Source organism: Penaeus vannamei, chromosome 29 (genome assembly GCF_042767895.1).
Source record: "Penaeus vannamei isolate JL-2024 chromosome 29, ASM4276789v1, whole genome shotgun sequence".
NCBI classification, from domain to species: domain Eukaryota; kingdom Metazoa; phylum Arthropoda; class Malacostraca; order Decapoda; family Penaeidae; genus Penaeus; species Penaeus vannamei.
The window spans coordinates 21,999,464-22,017,396 of NC_091577.1; the positions used below are offsets into that span (position 1 = coordinate 21,999,464).

At 47.4% G+C, this 17,933-nt stretch overlaps 1 protein-coding gene across 1 annotated transcript in view; it reads right to left on the reverse strand.

The window, feature by feature from the left end:
- The window catches only part of LOC113828736 (filaggrin), a 25,342-nt gene extending 8,230 nt beyond the window's left edge, over positions 1 to 17,112 (reverse strand). The window contains exon 1 of the mRNA XM_070142380.1: positions 1 to 17,112. This exon is cut by the window's left edge and continues 3,366 nt beyond it. Coding sequence (XP_069998481.1) covers positions 1 to 16,301 — 16,301 coding nt within the window. The 5' untranslated portion in view covers positions 16,302 to 17,112.
- Between the last annotated feature and the right edge of the window lie 821 nt (positions 17,113 to 17,933).

Sequence of the window (17,933 nt, forward strand, 5' to 3'; positions counted from 1 at the left end):
GGCTCTTCAATTGACATTGTTTCTATTCCAACAGCTGAGCTTCTTGGAGACCTTTGTGCTTCCAGTCCTGCAGATGAGCCTCTTGGTGACCTTATTGCTTCAAGTCCAGCAGAAGATCCTCTTGGTGACCTTTCTGCTTCAAGTCCTGCAGATGAGCCTCTTGGTGACCTTACTGCTTCCAGTCCTGCAGATGAGCCTCTTGGCGACCTTTCTGCTTCCAGTCCTGCAGATGAGCCTCTTGGTGACCTTACTGCTTCAAGTCCTGCAGATGAGCCTCTTGGAGACCTTTGTGCTTCCAGTCCTGCAGATGAGCCTCTTGGTGACCTTTCTGCTTCCAGTCCTGCAGATGAGCCTCTTGGTGACCTTATTGCTTCAAGTCCAGCAGAAGATCCTCTTGGTGACCTCTCTGCCTCCAGTCCTGCAGATGAGCCTCTTGGTGACCTTTCTGCTTCCAGTCCTGCAGATGAGCCTCTTGGTGACCTTATTGCTTCAAGTCCAGCAGAAGATCCTCTTGGTGACCTTTGTGCTTCTAGTCCTGCAGATGAGCCTCTTGGTGACCTTATTGCTTCAAGTCCTGCAGAAGATCCTCTTGGTGACCTCTCTGCCTCCAGTCCTGCAGATGAGCCTCTTGGTGACCTTTCTGCTTCAAGTCCTGCAGATGAGCCTCTTGGTGACCTTTCTGCCTCCAGTCCAGCATAAGAGCCTCTTGGTGACCTTTCTGCTTCTAGTCCTGCAGATGAGCCTCTTGGTGACCTTTCTGCTTCAAGTCCTGCAGATGAGCCTCTTGGTGACCTTATTGCTTCAAGTCCAGCAGAAGATCCTCTTGGTGACCTCTCTGCCTCCAGTCCTGCAGATGAGCCTCTTGGTGACCTTTCTGCTTCAAGTCCTGCAGATGAGCCTCTTGGTGACCTTTCTGCCTCCAGTCCAGCATAAGAGCCTCTTGGTGACCTTTCTGCTTCTAGTCCTGCAGATGAGCCTCTTGGTGACCTTTCTGCTTCAAGTCCTGCAGATGAGCCTCTTGGTGACCTTATTGCTTCAAGTCCAGCAGAAGATCCTCTTGGTGACCTTTCTGCTTCTAGTCCTGCAGATGAGCCTCTTGGTGACCTTTCTGCCTCCAGTCCTGCAGATGAGCCTCTTGGTGACCTTTCTGCTTCAAGTCCTGCAGATGAGCCTCTTGGTGACCTTTCTGCCTCCAGTCCAGCATAAGAGCCTCTTGGTGACCTTTCTGCTTCTAGTCCTGCAGATGAGCCTCTTGGTGACCTTTCTGCTTCAAGTCCTGCAGATGAGCCTCTTGGTGACCTTATTGCTTCAAGTCCAGCAGAAGATCCTCTTGGTGACCTTTCTGCTTCTAGTCCTGCAGATGAGCCTCTTGGTGACCTTTCTGCTTCAAGTCCTGCAGATGAGCCTCTTGGTGACCTTATTGCTTCAAGTCCAGCAGAAGATCCTCTTGGTGACCTTTCTGCTCCAAGTCCTGCAGATGAGCCTCTTGGTGACCTCTCTGCCTCCAGTCCAGCATAAGAGCCTCTTGGTGACCTTTCTGCTTCTAGTCCTGCAGATGAGCCTCTTGGAGACCTTTCTGCTCCAAGTCCTGCAGATGAGCCTCTTGGTGACCTCTCTGCCTCCAGTCCAGCATAAGAGCCTCTTGGTGACCTTTCTGCTTCTAGTCCTGCAGATGAGCCTCTTGGTGACCTTTCTGCCTCCAGTCCAGCATAAGAGCCTCTTGGTGACCTTTCTGCTTCCAGTCCTGCAGATGAGCCTCTTGGTGACCTTTCTGCTTCTAGTCCTGCAGATGAGCCTCTTGGTAACCTCTCTGCCTCCAGTCCAGCATAAGAGCCTCTTGGTGACCTTTGTGCTTCCAGTCCTGCAGATGAGCCTCTTGGTGACCTTTCTGCCTCCAGTCCAGCATAAGAGCCTCTTGGTGACCTTTCTGCTTCTAGTCCTGCAGATGAGCCTCTTGGTGACCTTTCTGCCTCCAGTCCAGCATAAGAGCCTCTTGGTGACCTTTCTGCTTCAAGTCCTGCAGATGAGCCTCTTGGCGACCTTACTGCTTCAAGCCCTGCAGATGAGCCTCTTGGTGACCTTTCTGCTTCTAGTCCTGCAGATGAGCCTCTTGGTGACCTTTCTGCCTCCAGTCCAGCATAAGAGTCTCTTGGTGACCTTTCTACTTCTAGTCCTGCAGATGAGCCTCTTGGTGACCTTTCTGCTTCTAGTCCTGCAGATGAGCCTCTTGGTGACCTTACTGCTTCAAGTCCTGCAGAAGATCCTCTTGGAGACCTTTCTGCTTCTAGTCCTGCAGATGAGCCTCTTGGTGACCTTTGTGCTTCTAGACCAGCATAAGAGCCTCTTGGTGACCTCTCTGCCTCCAGTCCTGCAGATGAGCCTCTTGGTGACCTTTGTGCTTCCAGTCCAGCATAAGAGCCTCTTGGTGACCTTTCTGATTCCAGTCCTGCAGATGAGCCTCTTAGTGACCTTTCTGCTTCAAGTCCAGCATAAGATCCTCTTGGTGACCTTTCTGCTTCTAGTCCAGCATAAGAGCCTCTTGGTGACCTTTCTGCTTCAAGTCCTGCAGTTGAGCCTCTTGGTGACCTTTGTGCTTCTAGTCCTGCAGATGAGCCTCTTGGTGACTTTTGTGCTTCCAGTCCTGCAGATGAGCCTCTTGGTGACCTTTCTGCTTCCAGTCCTGCAGATGAGCCTCTTGGTGACCTTTGCGCTTCAAGTCCTGCAGATGAGCCTCTTGGTGACCTTACTGCTTCAAGTCCTGCAGATGAATCTCTTGGTGACCTTTCTACTTCCAGTCCTGCAGATGAGCCTCTTGGTGACCTTTGTGCTTCCAGTCCTGCAGATGAGCCTCTTGGTGACCTTACTGCTTCCAGTCCTGCAGATGAGCCTCTTGGCGACCTTACTGCTTCAAGTCCTGCAGATGAGCCTCTTGGAGACCTTTCTGCTTCCAGTCCAGCAGATGAGCCTCTTGGTGACCTTTCTGCTTCCAGTCCTGCAGATGAGCCTCTTGGTGACCTTTCTCCTTCCAGCCCTGCAGCTGAGCCTCTTGGTGACCTTTCTGCTTCAAGTCCTGCAGATGAGCCTCTTGGTGACCTTTCTGCTTCCAGTCCTGCTGATGAGCCTCTTGGTGATCTTTCTGCTTCCAGTCCTGCTGATGAACCTCTTGGTGACCTTACTGCTTCAAGTTCTGCAGATGATCCTCTTTCTGGCCCTACAGAAGAGGCTTTAGATGACCTTCTTGAATCCAGTCCTGCAGATGAGCCTCTGGGAGACCTTACGGATGGTATCGTCTCAACATCCAGCCCTGCAACCGACCCCCTTGGTGATTCCAGGACACCGAGACTTACTGAAGGTTCTTTGACTGATGGAATGTCAGTCAGATCTTCCATAGAGCCTTCAGCTGACTCAGTACTATAATCTCCTGCTACAATTTCAGGTGTAGGTTGGGTACTAAGCCTACGAGCCAAGAAGTTGAATATTTCCACTCCAATTGACTTACGAGGTTGACTTTCTGCTTCTAGGCTATCGGAAGCTCTTGATGACTCTTCCATTTCAATCTCGGTGGCTTCAAGTCCTGCAGTTGAGCCTCTTGGTGACCTTTCTGATTCAAGTCCGACAGATCCTCTCGGTGACCTTCCTATTTCCGGCACTGGAGAAGAGGCTCTGGAAGATCTTCTTGAGCTTCTTGAAGTTTCAGTTTCAAGTCCTGCAGAAGATCCTCTTGGTGACCTTTCTGTTTCAAGTCCAACAGATGAGCCTCTTGGTGACCTTTGTGCTTCAAGTCCTGCAGATGAGCCTCTTGGTGACCTTTCTGCTTCAAGTCCAACAGATGAGCCTCTTGGTGACCTTTCTGATTCAAGTCCTGCGGATGAGCCTCTTGGTGACCTTCCTACCTCTGGTACTGCAGAAGAGGCTCTGGAAGATCTTGAGCTTCTTGGTGAACTTTCTGCTTCCAGTCCTGCAGAGGATCCTCTTGGTGACCTTTCAACTTCAAGTCCTGCAGATGAGCCTCTTGGTGACCTTTCAGCTTCAAGTCCTGCAGATGAGCCTCTTGGTGACCTTTCAGCTTCCAGTCCTGCAGATGAGCCTCTTGGTGATCTTGCTCTTTCTGGCCCTACAGAAGAGGCTTTAGATGACCTTCTTGAATCCAGTCCTGCAGATGAGCCTCTGGGAGACCTAATGGATGGTATCATCTCAACATCCAGCCCTGCAACTGACCCCCTTGGTGATTCCAGGACACCTAGACTTACTGAAGGTTCTTTGACTGATGGAATGCCAGTCAGATCTTCCATAGAGCCTTCAGCTGACTCAGTACTATAATCTGCTACAAGTCCTGCGGATGAGCCTCTTGGTGACCTTTGTGCTTCCAGTCCAGCAGATGAGCCTCTTGGTGACCTTTCTGCTTCCAGTCCTGCAGATGAGCCTCTTGGTGACCTTCCTGCTTCCAGTCCTGCGGATGAGCCTCTTGGTGACCTTCCTACCTCTGGTACTGCAGAAGAGGCTCTGGAAGATCTCCTTGAGCTTCTTGGTGAACTTTCTGCTTCCAGTCCTGCAGATGAGCCTCTTGGTGACCTTTCTGCTTCCAGTCCTGCAGATGAGCCTCTTGGTGACCTTTCTGATTCAAGTCCTGCGGATGAGCCTCTTGGTGACCTTCCTACCTCTGGTACTGCAGAAGAGGCTCTGGAAGATCTCCTTGAGCTTCTTGGTGAACTTTCTGCTTCCAGTCCTGCAGAGGATCCTCTTGGTGACCTTTCAACTTCAAGTCCTGCAGATGAGCCTCTTGGTGACCTTTCAGCTTCAAGTCCTGCAGATGAGCCTCTTGGTGACCTTTCAGCTTCAAGTCCTGCAGATGATCCTCTAGGAGATCTTGCTCTTTCTGGCCCTACAGAAGAGGCTTTAGATGACCTTCTTGAATCCAGTCCTGCAGATGAGCCTCTGGGAGACCTTACGGATGGTATCGTCTCAACATCCAGCCCTGCAACCGACCCCCTTGGTGATTCCAGGACACCTAGACTTACTGAAGGTTCTTTGACTGATGGAATGCCAGTCAGATCTTCCATAGAGCCTTCAGCTGACTCAGTACTATAATCTGCTACAAGTCCTGCGGATGAGCCTCTTGGTGACCTTTGTGCTTCCAGTCCAGCAGATGAGCCTCTTGGTGACCTTTCTGCTTCCAGTCTTGCAGATGAGCCTCTTGGTGACCTTCCTGCTTCCAGTCCTGCGGATGAGCCTCTTGGTGACCTTCCTACCTCTGGTACTGCAGAAGAGGCTCTGGAAGATCTCCTTGAGCTTCTTGGTGAACTTTCTGCTTCCAGTCCTGCAGATGAGCCTCTTGGTGACCTTTCTGCTTCCAGTCCTGCAGATGAGCCTCTTGGTGACCTTCCTGCTTCCAGTCCTGCAGATGAGCCTCTTGGTGACCTTTCTGCTTCAGGTCCAACAGATTCTCTTGGTGACTTTCCTACTTCTGGTACCGCAGACGAGGCTCTGGAAGACCTCCTTGAGCTTCTTGGTGAACTTTCTGCTTCCAGTCCTGCAGAGGAGCCTCTTGGTGACCTTTCTGCTTCAAGTCCTGCAGAAGATCCTCTTGGTGATCTTGCTCTTTCTGGCCCTACAGTAGAGGCTTTAGATGACCTTCTTGAATCCAGTCCTGCAAATGAGCCTCTGGGAGACCTTACGGATGGTATCATTTCAACATCCAGCTCTGCAACTGACCCCCTTGGTGATTCCAGGACACCTAGATGTACTGATAACTCTTCCACCTGTGGAATCTCATTCAGATCTCTCACTTCCACAGATTCAATATCGTAATCTTCATTTTCTGGTTCTAGTCCAACAGAGGACTCCATAGGTGATATTCCTCTTTCAAGTCCTGGAGAAGAGGCTCTAGATGATCTTCTTGATTCTCTTCCTGCAGATGAGCCTCTTGGTGACCTTTCAGCTTCCAGTCCAACAGAAGAGCCTCTTGGTGACCTTTCTGCTTCTAGTCCTGCAGATGAGCCTCTTGGTGACCTTTCTGCTTCCAGTCCTGCAGATGAGCCTCTTGGTGACCTTTCTGCTTCAAGTCCTACAGATGAGCCTCTTGGTGACCTTACTGCTTCCAGTCCTGCAGATGAGCCTCTTGGTGACCTTTCTGCTTCCAGTCCAGCATAAGAGCCCCTTGGTGACCGTACTGATTCTAGTCCTGTAGATGAGCTTCTTGGTGACCTTTCTGCTTCCAGTCCTGCAGATGAGCCTCTTGGTGACCTTTCTACTTCCAGTCCTGCAGATGAGCCTCTGGGTGACCTTTGTGCTTCCAGCCCTGCAGATGAGCCTCTTGGTGACCTTTCTGCTTCCAGTCCTGCAGATGAGCCTCTTGGTGACCTTTCTGTTTCAAGTCCTGCAGAAGATCCTCTTGGTGACCTTTCTGCTTCCAGCCCTGCAGATGAGCCTCTTGGTGACCTTTCTGCTTCTAAACCAGCAGAAGATCCTCTTGGTGACCTTACTGCTTCCAGTCCTGCAGATGAGCCTCTTGGTGACCTTTCTGCTTCCAGTCCTGCAGATGAGCCTCTTGGTGACCTTTCTGCTTCTAAACCAGCAGAAGATCCTCTTGGTGACCTTACTGCTTCAAGTCCTGCAGATGAGCCTCTTGGTGACCTTACTGCTTCAAGTCCTGCAGATGAGCCTCTTGGTGACCTTACTGCTTCTAGTCCTGCAGATGAGCCTCTTGGTGACCTTTCTGCCTCCAGTCCTGCAGATGAGCCTCTTGGTGACCTTTCTGCTTCCAGTCCTGCAGATGAGCCTCTTGGTGACCTTTCTGCTTCCAGTCCTGCAGATGAGCCTCTTGGTGACCTTACTGCTTCCAGTCCTGCAGATGAGCCTCTTGGTGACCTTTCTGCTTCCAGTCCTGCAGATGAGCCTCTTGGTGACCTTACTGCTTCCAGTCCTGCAGAAGATCCTCTTGGTGACCTTTCTGCTTCCAGTCCTGCAGATGAGCCTCTTGGTGACCTTTCTGCCTCCAGTCCTGCAGATGAGCCTCTTGGTGACCTTACTGCTTCCAGTCCTGCAGATGAGCCTCTTGGTGACCTTTCTGCTTCCAGTCCTGCAGATGAGCCTCTTGGTGACCTTTCTGTCTCCAGTCCTGCAGATGAGCCTCTTGGTGACCTTACTGCTTCCAGTCCTGCAGATGAGCCTCTTGGTGACCTTTCTGCCTCCAGTCCTGCAGATGAGCCTCTTGGTGACCTTACTGCTTCCAGTCCTGCAGATGAGCCTCTTTGTGACCTTTCTGTCTCCAGTCCTGCAGATGAGCCTCTTGGTGACCTTACTGCTTCCAGTCCTGCAGATGAGCCTCTTGGTGACCTTACTGCTTCCAGTCCTGCAGATGAGCCTCTTGGTGACCTTACTGCTTCCAGTCCTGCAGATGAGCCTCTTGGTGACCTTTCTGTCTCCAGTCCAGCAGAAGATCCTCTTGGTGATCCTTTTTCTGTTCCTGCGGAGGATTTAGATGACCTTCTTGAGTCTATCCCTGCAGAGGAGGTTCTTGGTGACCTTTCAGAAAGCATTATCTGAGTGTCCAGTCCTGCAATAGATCCCCTTGGTGATTCCAGGACGCCTAAACGTACCGACAACTCATCCATTTGTGGAATCTCATTTAAATCTCTTACTTCTACTGAGTTTGTATCGTAATCCATACTTTCTTCCAATCCTGCAGAAGAGCCCGTGGGCGATTTCCCCCTTTCCAGACCCGTAGAAAAGGAACTAGATGACCTCCTTGAATCTATTGCTGCGGTTGAGTCTCTAGAGTCAACTTCTTCTGCAACAAGTTCGGGTGTTGGTTGGGTACTAAGCCTACGAGCCAAGAAGTTGAATATTTCTGTTCCAATCGATTGACGGTGTTGACTCTCTGCTTCTGGTCCGGCCGATACTTCTGGAGACCTTTCTGGAGATCTGTCTATTTCCATTCCTGCAGAAGAACCTCTTGGCGATCTTCCTTTTTCCGGTCCTTTAGAAGAGGCTCTAGATGACCTTCGTGAGTCTATCCCTGCTGAAGATCCTCTTGGTGACCTTTCTGCTTCAAGTCCTGCAGATGATCCTCTAGGAGATCTTGCTCTTTCTGGCCCTACAGAAGAGGCTTTAGATGACCTTCTTGAATCCAGTCCTGCAGATGAGCCTCTGGGAGACCTTACGGATGGTAACGTCTCAACATCCAGCCCTGCAACCGACCCCCTTGGTGATTCCAGGACACCTAGACTTACTGAAGGTTCTTTGACTGATGGAATGTCAGTCAGATCTTCCATAGAGCCTTCAGCTGACTCAGTACTATAATCTGCTACAAGCCCTGCGGATGAGCCTCTTGGTGACCTTTGTGCTTCCAGTCCTGCAGATGAGCCTCTTGGTGACCTTCCTATTTCCGGCACTGGAGAAGAGGCCCTGGAAGATCTTCTTGAGCTTCTTGGTGATTTTTCAGCTTCTAGTCCTGCAGATCCTCTTGGTGACCTTTCTGCTTCAAGTCCTGCAGATGAGCCTCTTGGTGACCTTTCTGCTTCCAGTCCTGCGGATGAGCCTCTTGGTGACCTTTCTGCTTCCAGTCCAGCATAAGATCCTCTTGGTGACCTTTCTGATTCGAGTCCAACAGATCCTCTCGGTGACCTTCCTATTTCCGGCACTGGAGAAGAGGCTCTGGAAGATCTTCTTGAGCTTCTTGGTGATTTTTCAGCTTCTAGTCCTGCAGAAGATCCTCTCGGGGATCTTTCAGCTTCAAGCCCTGCGGATGAACCTCTTGGTGACCTTTCTGCTTCCAGTCCTACAGATGAGCCTCTAGGAGATCTTCCTGCTTCAAGTCCTGCAGATGAGCCTCTTGGTGACCTTTCTGATTCCAGTCCAGCAGTTGAGCCTCTTGGTGACCTTCTTACTTCTGGTACTGCAGAAGAGGCTCTGGAAGATCTCCTTGAGCTTCTTGGTGAACTTTCTGCTTCAAGTCCTGCAGAAGATCCTCTTGGTGATCTTGCTCTTTCTGGCCCTACAGAAGAGGCTTTAGATGACCTTCTTGAATCCATTCCTGCAGATGAGCCTCTTGGAGACCTAATGGATGGTATCATCTCAACATCCAGCCCTGCAACTGATCCCCTTGGTGATTCCAGTACTCCTAGACTTACTGAAGGCTCTTTAACTGATGGAAAGTCAATCAAAACTGTTGATCCTTCAATTGACTCGGTATTCTCATCTCTATTTTCATCAGCAGGTTCAGGTGTTGGTTGTGTACTAAGCCTACGAGCTAAGAAGTTGAATATCTCTGCTCCAATTGATTGACGGGGCTGGCCTCCTGCTTTTTCTTCATATTCAGTTTCGAGACCTCCAGCTTCTTGTACCTCAGGTTGATTCTCTCTCACTAGTGTTTCTTGGTCTTTCAGACCTGCAGAAGAATTACGGGGAGAGAGTTTATATTGCAGACCTGCTGATGAGGCCCTTGGGGACAAGGCAGGTGAGCCTTTTTGTGACCCTGGTCCTATGATTGACCCCCTTGGTGATTTCAAGGTTTCCATTATTATAGTTTCCAGATCTGTCTCTGTTGTTTCTTGAGCAGCTGTTGAACCCCTTGGGGATTTTAAATGTTCATCAATTAATTTTTCCAATGCCAAAGTATCATGAGGAGATAAGTAATCTGGATCTGTGATAACTTTTTGTAATTCTTCACCTTCCATTTGGTCAATACTGCCTTTGTGGGTAGGTATTGGTTGACTGCTCAGTCTACGAACCATTGCCTCTAAACCACTTTGGTCAATCGACTGGAGAGCATCAGAATTAGCACTGGATTTCTTCCTTTGAAGACCATCAATACTTCCTGCTAAATTGGTGTCTTCCTCATCTGAAGTGGGGTAGTTTAGTTCTGGTTGAAGTCTAACTACTGAACGGCGACGCAGATTTGGTATATCTTGTATGTCTAGAGAATCGGCATTTGTTGACAAGTCATGAGAATATTTCCTGGATTCTGATTCGGCTATATCCAAGCCAGTGGTTGAACTCCTTGGGGAAGGAGATGCCCTTGGTGATTTATTTGATGCTATACTTGCTACTGAGCGTCTTGGTGACAATGACGATGAATCCCCTCCGAGTCTTTGATAAACTTCAATATCAATGTCTTGTGAATCTGATTCTACATCATGAGCATCCTTGATGTTTTCATCCAGTTGTTCTCCATGGCTGAAAGACGTACGAGGAAGTGGCTGAGGTTTCCATTCCGCTTCCAATACCTGGTTTCCTGTGTCTTGCTCATCTTCAGGGAGAGAATGATATGCCTCAGCATCTCCCAGTTGATTTTCACTAAGGCTTTTCTTTCTCCGATTTTCAAGTTCCTCGATCAGCCCAGAGGCAAGAAGTTCCGGATTCACTGCACTGCTCTTTCGTCGGCCTGCATCACCTACCATTTCTTGAATTGTTTCGCTGTCTGAACTGTTGTACTGAACTGATTTGCGTTTTTCGTCATGCTGTTCAGTTTGTGGCTCTGAATTTTCCCTGTCCTCATTTGGTAGGTTTTGATGGTCTGGTATAGGCTGACTACTGAATCTCCTCAACAGAAATTGCAAGACATCAGCTCCAATCGATTTTCTAGGTTCTTGTGGTTTGGGAATATTCAGTGTCGCTGCCCCTTCTGTATCTGAGTCAGTGCTTGGGTCGTGAATCTCAACTGTGGGTAGCTCCTGGGGCTCAATTTCTATGTCTGGTGTTGCTCCTCTCGAACTTTTGGAGGCTCTCCTTTCTGAGAGTGAGGTCTGTGAAACCCGACGACTACCAGATTCTGCATATTCTATCGATTTTCTGTGCGCTTGGCTTTGTTCTTCATCATGGCCATTTTCATGACTACTCAAAAACTGAGCCTGGATTTCAGGTTTAAGGTCACTAACCTCTTTCTTGAAATCGAGGTAAGGTTCCAGCTCACTTATTGACTTACGATAATTCAGATAAGGAGAAGCTGCACTCAGATACCGTTCATCTTCTTCCTTGGTTAGGTTCTCTGATTGATCGTGTGGAATTTCACTCACTTCCTGTGAGTCACTAAGTGATTCTAAGTATCTCCTGTCTGGTGTAAGAGGCCGTGCGTACTCTAAATCATCCTCATCAGCTTCTTCTTTATGATATTTAGTCTCCTGACTCTCTGTGTCTTTAACATTTTCATCAGAATCACTGACTTGAGCAGCTTGACCATGTCCGTGATCTTCATCAGGCTGATCATCATCTCGTTCATGGTCCTCGTCCACTTCTGCTTCACCTTCCTCTTCATAATAGTCTTCTGCCTCTTCTACTTCACCCTCTTCATCACCTTCCTCTACTTCACCTTCTTCATAGTATTCATTTATTTCTTCTGCTTCGCCCTCTTCTTCATAATACCCTTCACCTTCTTCATAATATTCTTCACCTTCCTCTGCTTCTGCCTCTTCTTCATAATACTCTTCGCCTTCTACCACTTCACCTTCTTCTTCATAATACTCTTCACCTTCCTCTGCTTCTGCCTCTTCTTCATAATACTCTTCACCTTCCTCCACTTCACCTTCTTCATAATACTCTTCACCTTCCTCCGCTTCTACCTCTTCATAATATTCTTCACCTTCTTCTGCTTCAGCCTCTTCTTCGTAATATTCTTCCTCTTCTTCGACTTCACCTTCTTCATAGTATTCACCATCTTCGTCTTCTACATATTCCTCTTCGCCTTCTACCTCTTCTTCCTCTTCAAAATATTCCTCATCCTGGTCTCCTACAGCTTCCTCTTCATAATATTCTTCATCTTCACCAATATATTCCCCTTCTTCATAGTGCTCATCATCATAATACTCACCTTCTACATCAATCTCTTCACTTCTAGCAGAACTGTTACTTACGGCAGAGCCTCGACGTTGCACTTCAGATACGTCACTTCTGGCAGAGCTCCGACGTTTCTTAGCTGAGACGTCACTTTTAGCTGAACTTCGGCGTTGCTTATTAGAAACGTCACTTTTAGCAGAATCTCGACGTTTTTTATCAGGAACATCGCTTCTGGCTGAGCCTCGACGTTGCTTGCTGATGTCACTTGTAGCAGAGCCTTGACGTTTCCTGCCTGAAGTAGCACTTTTAGCTGAGCCACGACGTTCTCTTTCAGAGATATTACTTACGGCAGAACCACGCCGTTCAGAGGCTGAGAGATTACTCACAGAAGAACCTCGCCTTTCAGAAGCCGAGATGTTACTCACGGCAGAACCTCGCCTCTCAGAGTTACTCACAGCAGAACCTCGCCTCTCAGAGTTACTCACAGCAGAACCTCGCCTCTCAGAGTTACTCACAGCAGAACCTCGCCTTTCAGAGTTACTTATAGCAGAACCTCGCCTTTCAGAAGTCGAGATGTTACTTACAGAAGAACCTCGCCGTTCAGAAGCGATGTTACTCTTGGTAGAACCTCGCCGTTCAGAGGCTGAAATATTACTCACAGCTGACCCTCGTCTTTCGGAAGCTGAGATGTTACGCATGACAGAACCTCGTCGTTCAGAAGTAGAGATGTTGCTCACAGCAGAACCTCGCCTTTCAGAAGCCGAGATGTTACTAACAGAAGAACCTCGCCTTTCAGAAGTCGAGATGTTACTTACAGAAGAACCTCGCCTCTCAGAGTTACTCACAGCAGAACCTCGCCTCTCAGAGTTACTCACAGCAGAACCTCGCCTTTCAGAAGCCGAGAAGTTACTCACAGAAGAACCTCGCCTTTCAGAAGCCGAGATGTTACTCACAGAAGAACCACGCCGTTCAGAAGCGATGTTACTCTTGGTAGAACCTCGCCGTTCAGAGGCTGAAATATTACTCACAGCTGACCCTCGCCTTTCGGAAGCTGAGATGTTACTCACGGCTGAACCTCGCCGTTCATAATCTATGTTCCTCACAGCAGAACCTCGATGCACAGAGGTTGAGATGTTACTTAGTGTAGAACCTCGACGATCTGATCCTAGGCTTTCCATGTCAGATACTTCAGGAATTTCGTGTCTTGTAAGTCTTCTCTGCTCCAAGTGTAATATTTCCCCTGTACTTATGTCATCCTCCTCTCCCATACTTCGAGATATACTTGACTTCCTTCTCTTAATATCTGGAGTCTCACTTGCTGCAGATCTACGTCTTTTGAAGTCTGTACTTTCACCAACAACTGGAAAGTCTCCAGTCTGTGACAATCTCCGTTCTAATATCATCAGTTCTTCATCAATCGACAGCTGTCTAGCCCTTTCCCTTGGTATGTTGTGATAATCCATGTCAGAAGACTCCTCATGTATGGCCACCCCATGTGAAAAACTTGGATCTTGTCCATACTCATCTTCATTATCAGACTCACTACTTGGTGTCTGGATCTGGATGTCCGGCATATTCATGGCTGGTGACTTATCTGTTTGGAAATCGGGATCTTGTGTTTCAGCAGTTATAGGTGAGTCGTCTGCTACAGTTTCAAACTTTGATATTTTGGCTAACATGGCTGGAGTTAGTTCTGCAATTGATTTGCGAGGCTGTGTGAACAAAAACTCGCCACCAACTGTGCTCCTGCGTCTCTGTGGTGACAGTGATGAATTTCTACGACTTAGCACATTGGGTGAGACTGAGCCTCCAAGGTTTTGGTTCTCAGCTGACTGGTCTGAAACAGAACTTTTGCGACTATGCGTTTCTGGTGATACGTTTTTCATATCAGCTGACAGATTGGACTGAGAACTTTTGCGACTTCTTGCCTGAGGTGAATGGTCTGAAACAGAACTTTTTCGGCTTCGACCACCATGTGATGAGTTAGAAACTGAACTTCTGCGACGTTGGTTCTCGGAATTCATTTCTGGTCTTGGTGCTGTCATGAAAGTGTTCAGGTCAGGTAAAGAGAACACTGATGACTGAACTTCTGCCACTGAGTGGGAAGAGTTCTTGGTAGTGGAAACTTCATCTTGCATTATATCTGCCTCACTTTCACCGTTAATTGTATCGAGTGTTGCTCCAATGCTGCTTGATCTTCGGAAGTCAATCTCAGGGAACACATCACTGATGGACTTTCTCCTCTCGGTAATTTCACTTCCTCCCAGGGCCTCCTCACTTTGCACATTTAGATATTTAGGTCCACTCGACCTGTTGATCATATATTCATCCTCATCTAGAGGAATGTTGGAAAGCCTACGAACTGTAACAGGCTTATCAAAGTTCCATTCAATATCAAGATTCGACTGGTTGTTAGGATTTGTGTTGATGATTTCATCATCTTTGTCATTGGTTTCCAGATAATTTCTTGATATTTCAACACTTTGATCCTCTGATGGTGCAGATGATGGCTTACGACCCTTAGTGTTAGACATTTGAGAGCTCGGTTCCTCAACATCTGGCGAGGAATTCTGTGAAATTGCATCTGAAGATATTCCAGACCCATCAACTTTATCCCTGGAGAGTCCCTCGGTTTGCTGGCTTGCAATTTCCAGATATCGCTGTGATCTACGAGCTTGTAGTTCTGGGTCTACATCAACCACTGGTATTGAGCTGCGCCTGCGAAGAGAATTACTACGAGATACTCGCTCTCCACTTCCAGCATTTGCATTTACTGTCTGGTAGTTGACAAGTTCTGGGTCACCTCTAGACGTTCTGCTTCCAGAGGACTCTCGTCTACCTATGCCTGGCACAATATCAATGACAGGCTGAGAATTATCTGTTTCATTAACCTCCCACTTCACATCTAAATCCGACTCAGTTTCACTACCTGAAGTTACGTCATTATGCTCAGAATTCATGCTTGATTTACGCATCTCAGTATCTTGTCTTGTTAATGAACCTTCCTCACCATTATGACTTTCACTGGTGACTGACAGTTGAGCTTGAATTTTAGGTTTCATTTCACTAGCTTTATCTTGAAACTGCATGTAAGGTTCCAATTCACTGATGGATTTGCGATACTTCAGGTAGGGAGATATGGCCCTCAAATATTGTTCTTCTAATTCTGCATCCTCTACTCCCTCTGAAGCCTCCAGCTCACTGAAGCTTCGGGCCATAACTGCAGGAGTAATTGTTTCTTCTGTTGTTTCCCTAAAGGTCTCAAAATTATGAGATAAGTCTTCTGCATTGCCTGCTTCTGGGAGCAATAGGAGAGTCCCCAGCTGGCTTTTCAGAGCTGCCTGAATATTTGGATCTTCAGAATTTACACTTTCGCGACGACTGCTACCATCTGCATCATGAGAACTACCATGGGATGACTTCCTCCTCTTGAGTTGCATTTCAACTTTGCTGAGTCTTTCTCTTTCTAATTCTTGTAATTCAGCACGTGTTGATCTTCTACGTTTAGAGGTCATGATTTCTTCTTTGCTCATCCTCCTATCCTTCTCCTGCAATTCACCTTTGGTGGATGATCTTCTTCTGTTTATATCTTGGATCTCGCCTCTGCTTAACTTTCTTTCTGCACTTTCATCCTTACTCTTCCTCCTTTCTAAATTTCCTAGATCATCTTCTCTTGTTGACTTTCTGCGTTTAATGTCCAACAGCTCACCTCCTGTTGACCTTCTACGTTCTATAAGTAACATTTCTTCCTCAGGTCTTGGTCGTTTTCCTCCTGATGCTGGGTTTACTTCTAAATACTCGTCTGGTATATCAACAGATTCATCTCGGAGAGATTTTCTTCGCTCTATGTCTAGAATCTTGTCCTTGATTGACTTTCGCCTTTCAAGACCATCCCCATGTGTGGACGATCGTCGGGAAGAGCCTTTGCTGCTAGAGCTGAACACTTCATCATTACTCATCTCGATATCCTGATCATGACCATATTCAACATTGACTCTCCTGACCTCTACATCAGTCAGGTGACTAGGGACAGCCATATCTGTCTGGAAGTCTGTTATTTCTTCAAACACAGATATGCGGGCTTTCATCTCAGGTGTTAGTTCAGCAACTGACTTTCTTCGACCATACCTCTCTGGTGAACTGTCACTGAAGGACCTCCGACTCTTGGTATTGAGAATTTCTGTGAGATATCTTCCCTGAGAATCTGACGAGGTCTCTTCATGGGACTTGCGCCTTGACCTGCCTTCTGCATCGATACTGAAGAATTCTTCATTCTGAGAATCGTCAAAAACATTGTCTGAGTATTCTTGTGTCTCATATTCTGGTACTCTTTGATGGTCATCCGTATCTACTGTTTGGATCTGAATGTCTGGAATTGACTGGCGGAACTGTGGTCGATGTGGTGAAGAGCTGCTTGACCTTCTCCGTACATCACTATATCTCCGGGACTGGTGACTGGTTGCATCCTCTTCATAATCCATGAGCTCATTGTCTGGTGAATCAGTGACTTTTATTTCCGGCACTGACATGGTAAATGATTTCTGCCTGTGACTGCCAGAATGGAAGCCTGATCTGCGCCTTTCTGATTTCCCCCAGCTGGAGTTATCTTGCAAGTATTTATACTCGGGATCTTTATCAGTTTCCTATCGTTCTGCATTAAATGATGATAACGGGATAACGATGAGTTCAAAAAAGATGCCAGGTAGTTATTATCCTCAGGTGTTTTATACTGTACTGGCAGGTTACCTTTGGGGTCTGCTCTTTATCATCCAAGTTATCGTGGTTGTCTTCAGCAGATTTAATCTCTACAGCCTCGTCCGTGCCCTCAGTCTCAAATATCACAATGTGTGTTGTCCATTCAGATAATTGTGCAGGAACCCCTAATGGTAAACAACAAAGGTTGACGTGTGAATGTCTTCTGAATGGGATGGAGACTTTTAGTAGCCCCCAGCATCGGCCACCAAAGGACTCGGAAGGCTTAGGCTGTTCTTCAGGAAAGCTAATGTATTGTCACCACCTTGTTGGGTTGTAACAAATGCACCAGCGCCCCCCTCCTCTAATCCTTCAGCATATCCAGGGAATATCTGTTCGATCAACTGTGAAAGTTCCTCTGTCAGCAACGTCAGCAGTAGATCCGTTACTTTTTCCTTGGATATCGTCGCCTGATAGACAATTTGGCGGACACGAGGATCTTCCTAACCCACTCAGGCAGAAATAGCTCCGCATATATCTCTCCCCTCGCTCATCTCAATCTTGTCAGGTGGGTGATGGGGTGTGACGTGTCGTCAGACATCTCTCATCTCAGTTTCAGGTCACAGGTGAGCACCCCAAACACAATCTCTTCCTGAAACACAGAAGAGAATCTTGCAGGTCATCTGCTGAGCAGTCAACTTGTCCTACCAAGCGAGCGTAGCAGGCAGAAAAGGCAGCGGAAGCAGGAGCAATTTCAGAATTCATGAAGCAGGACTTGGGCAAAGCTAGCGCCACCCGACATCCGCTTCCAACGGCAATCAAAAAAGCTGATGCAGTGAAGGGCATTCGACTTTCTTTCCACAGGCGTGCAGCCAAGCATAACCTCAGTAGATGATGAACACCGATTATAGAAGTATTTGCATATGTAGAACATATCAGAAGCGGAGAGTCGGCATTAGTTGCAGTTTCCAAAAGGCATGTTGGTGACGCATAACTTTTTTTTTTTTTTGTCTTTTTATCTGAGGAATTCCAGACATATGAGAATGATTTAGGTGCGTACAGGTGTGTATCTCAGCGGCGTCCATGAATTCAAGCAACAAAAAGCAGCTTTCTTGATAGCAAAGTGTGATAAAAAGTAATAAGCAGAGTCACCACAGCTTTTATCCTTTTTTTTTAAGTTTCAATATATATCACACGGAGTCTTCACTCGGAAAATTGAGCTAAAACACACTAGCTTTTCCATGCCATCCGAGATATGCCTGAAGTAGTATAAATGTGTATTGCATATGCATTAGTTCTCGCATTCACTTCCATCATATCACCAGATTGGATAAGGTAATCAAAATATTAGAAAGCGCAAACACAGAAATAGGATAAGGATTCAGGCTTAAACAAGTAAACAAAACAAGAAAAGGGAAGGAGAGAAGGACATACATATTGCTGCCTCAAGGCATAGAGAAGCCAGAAGA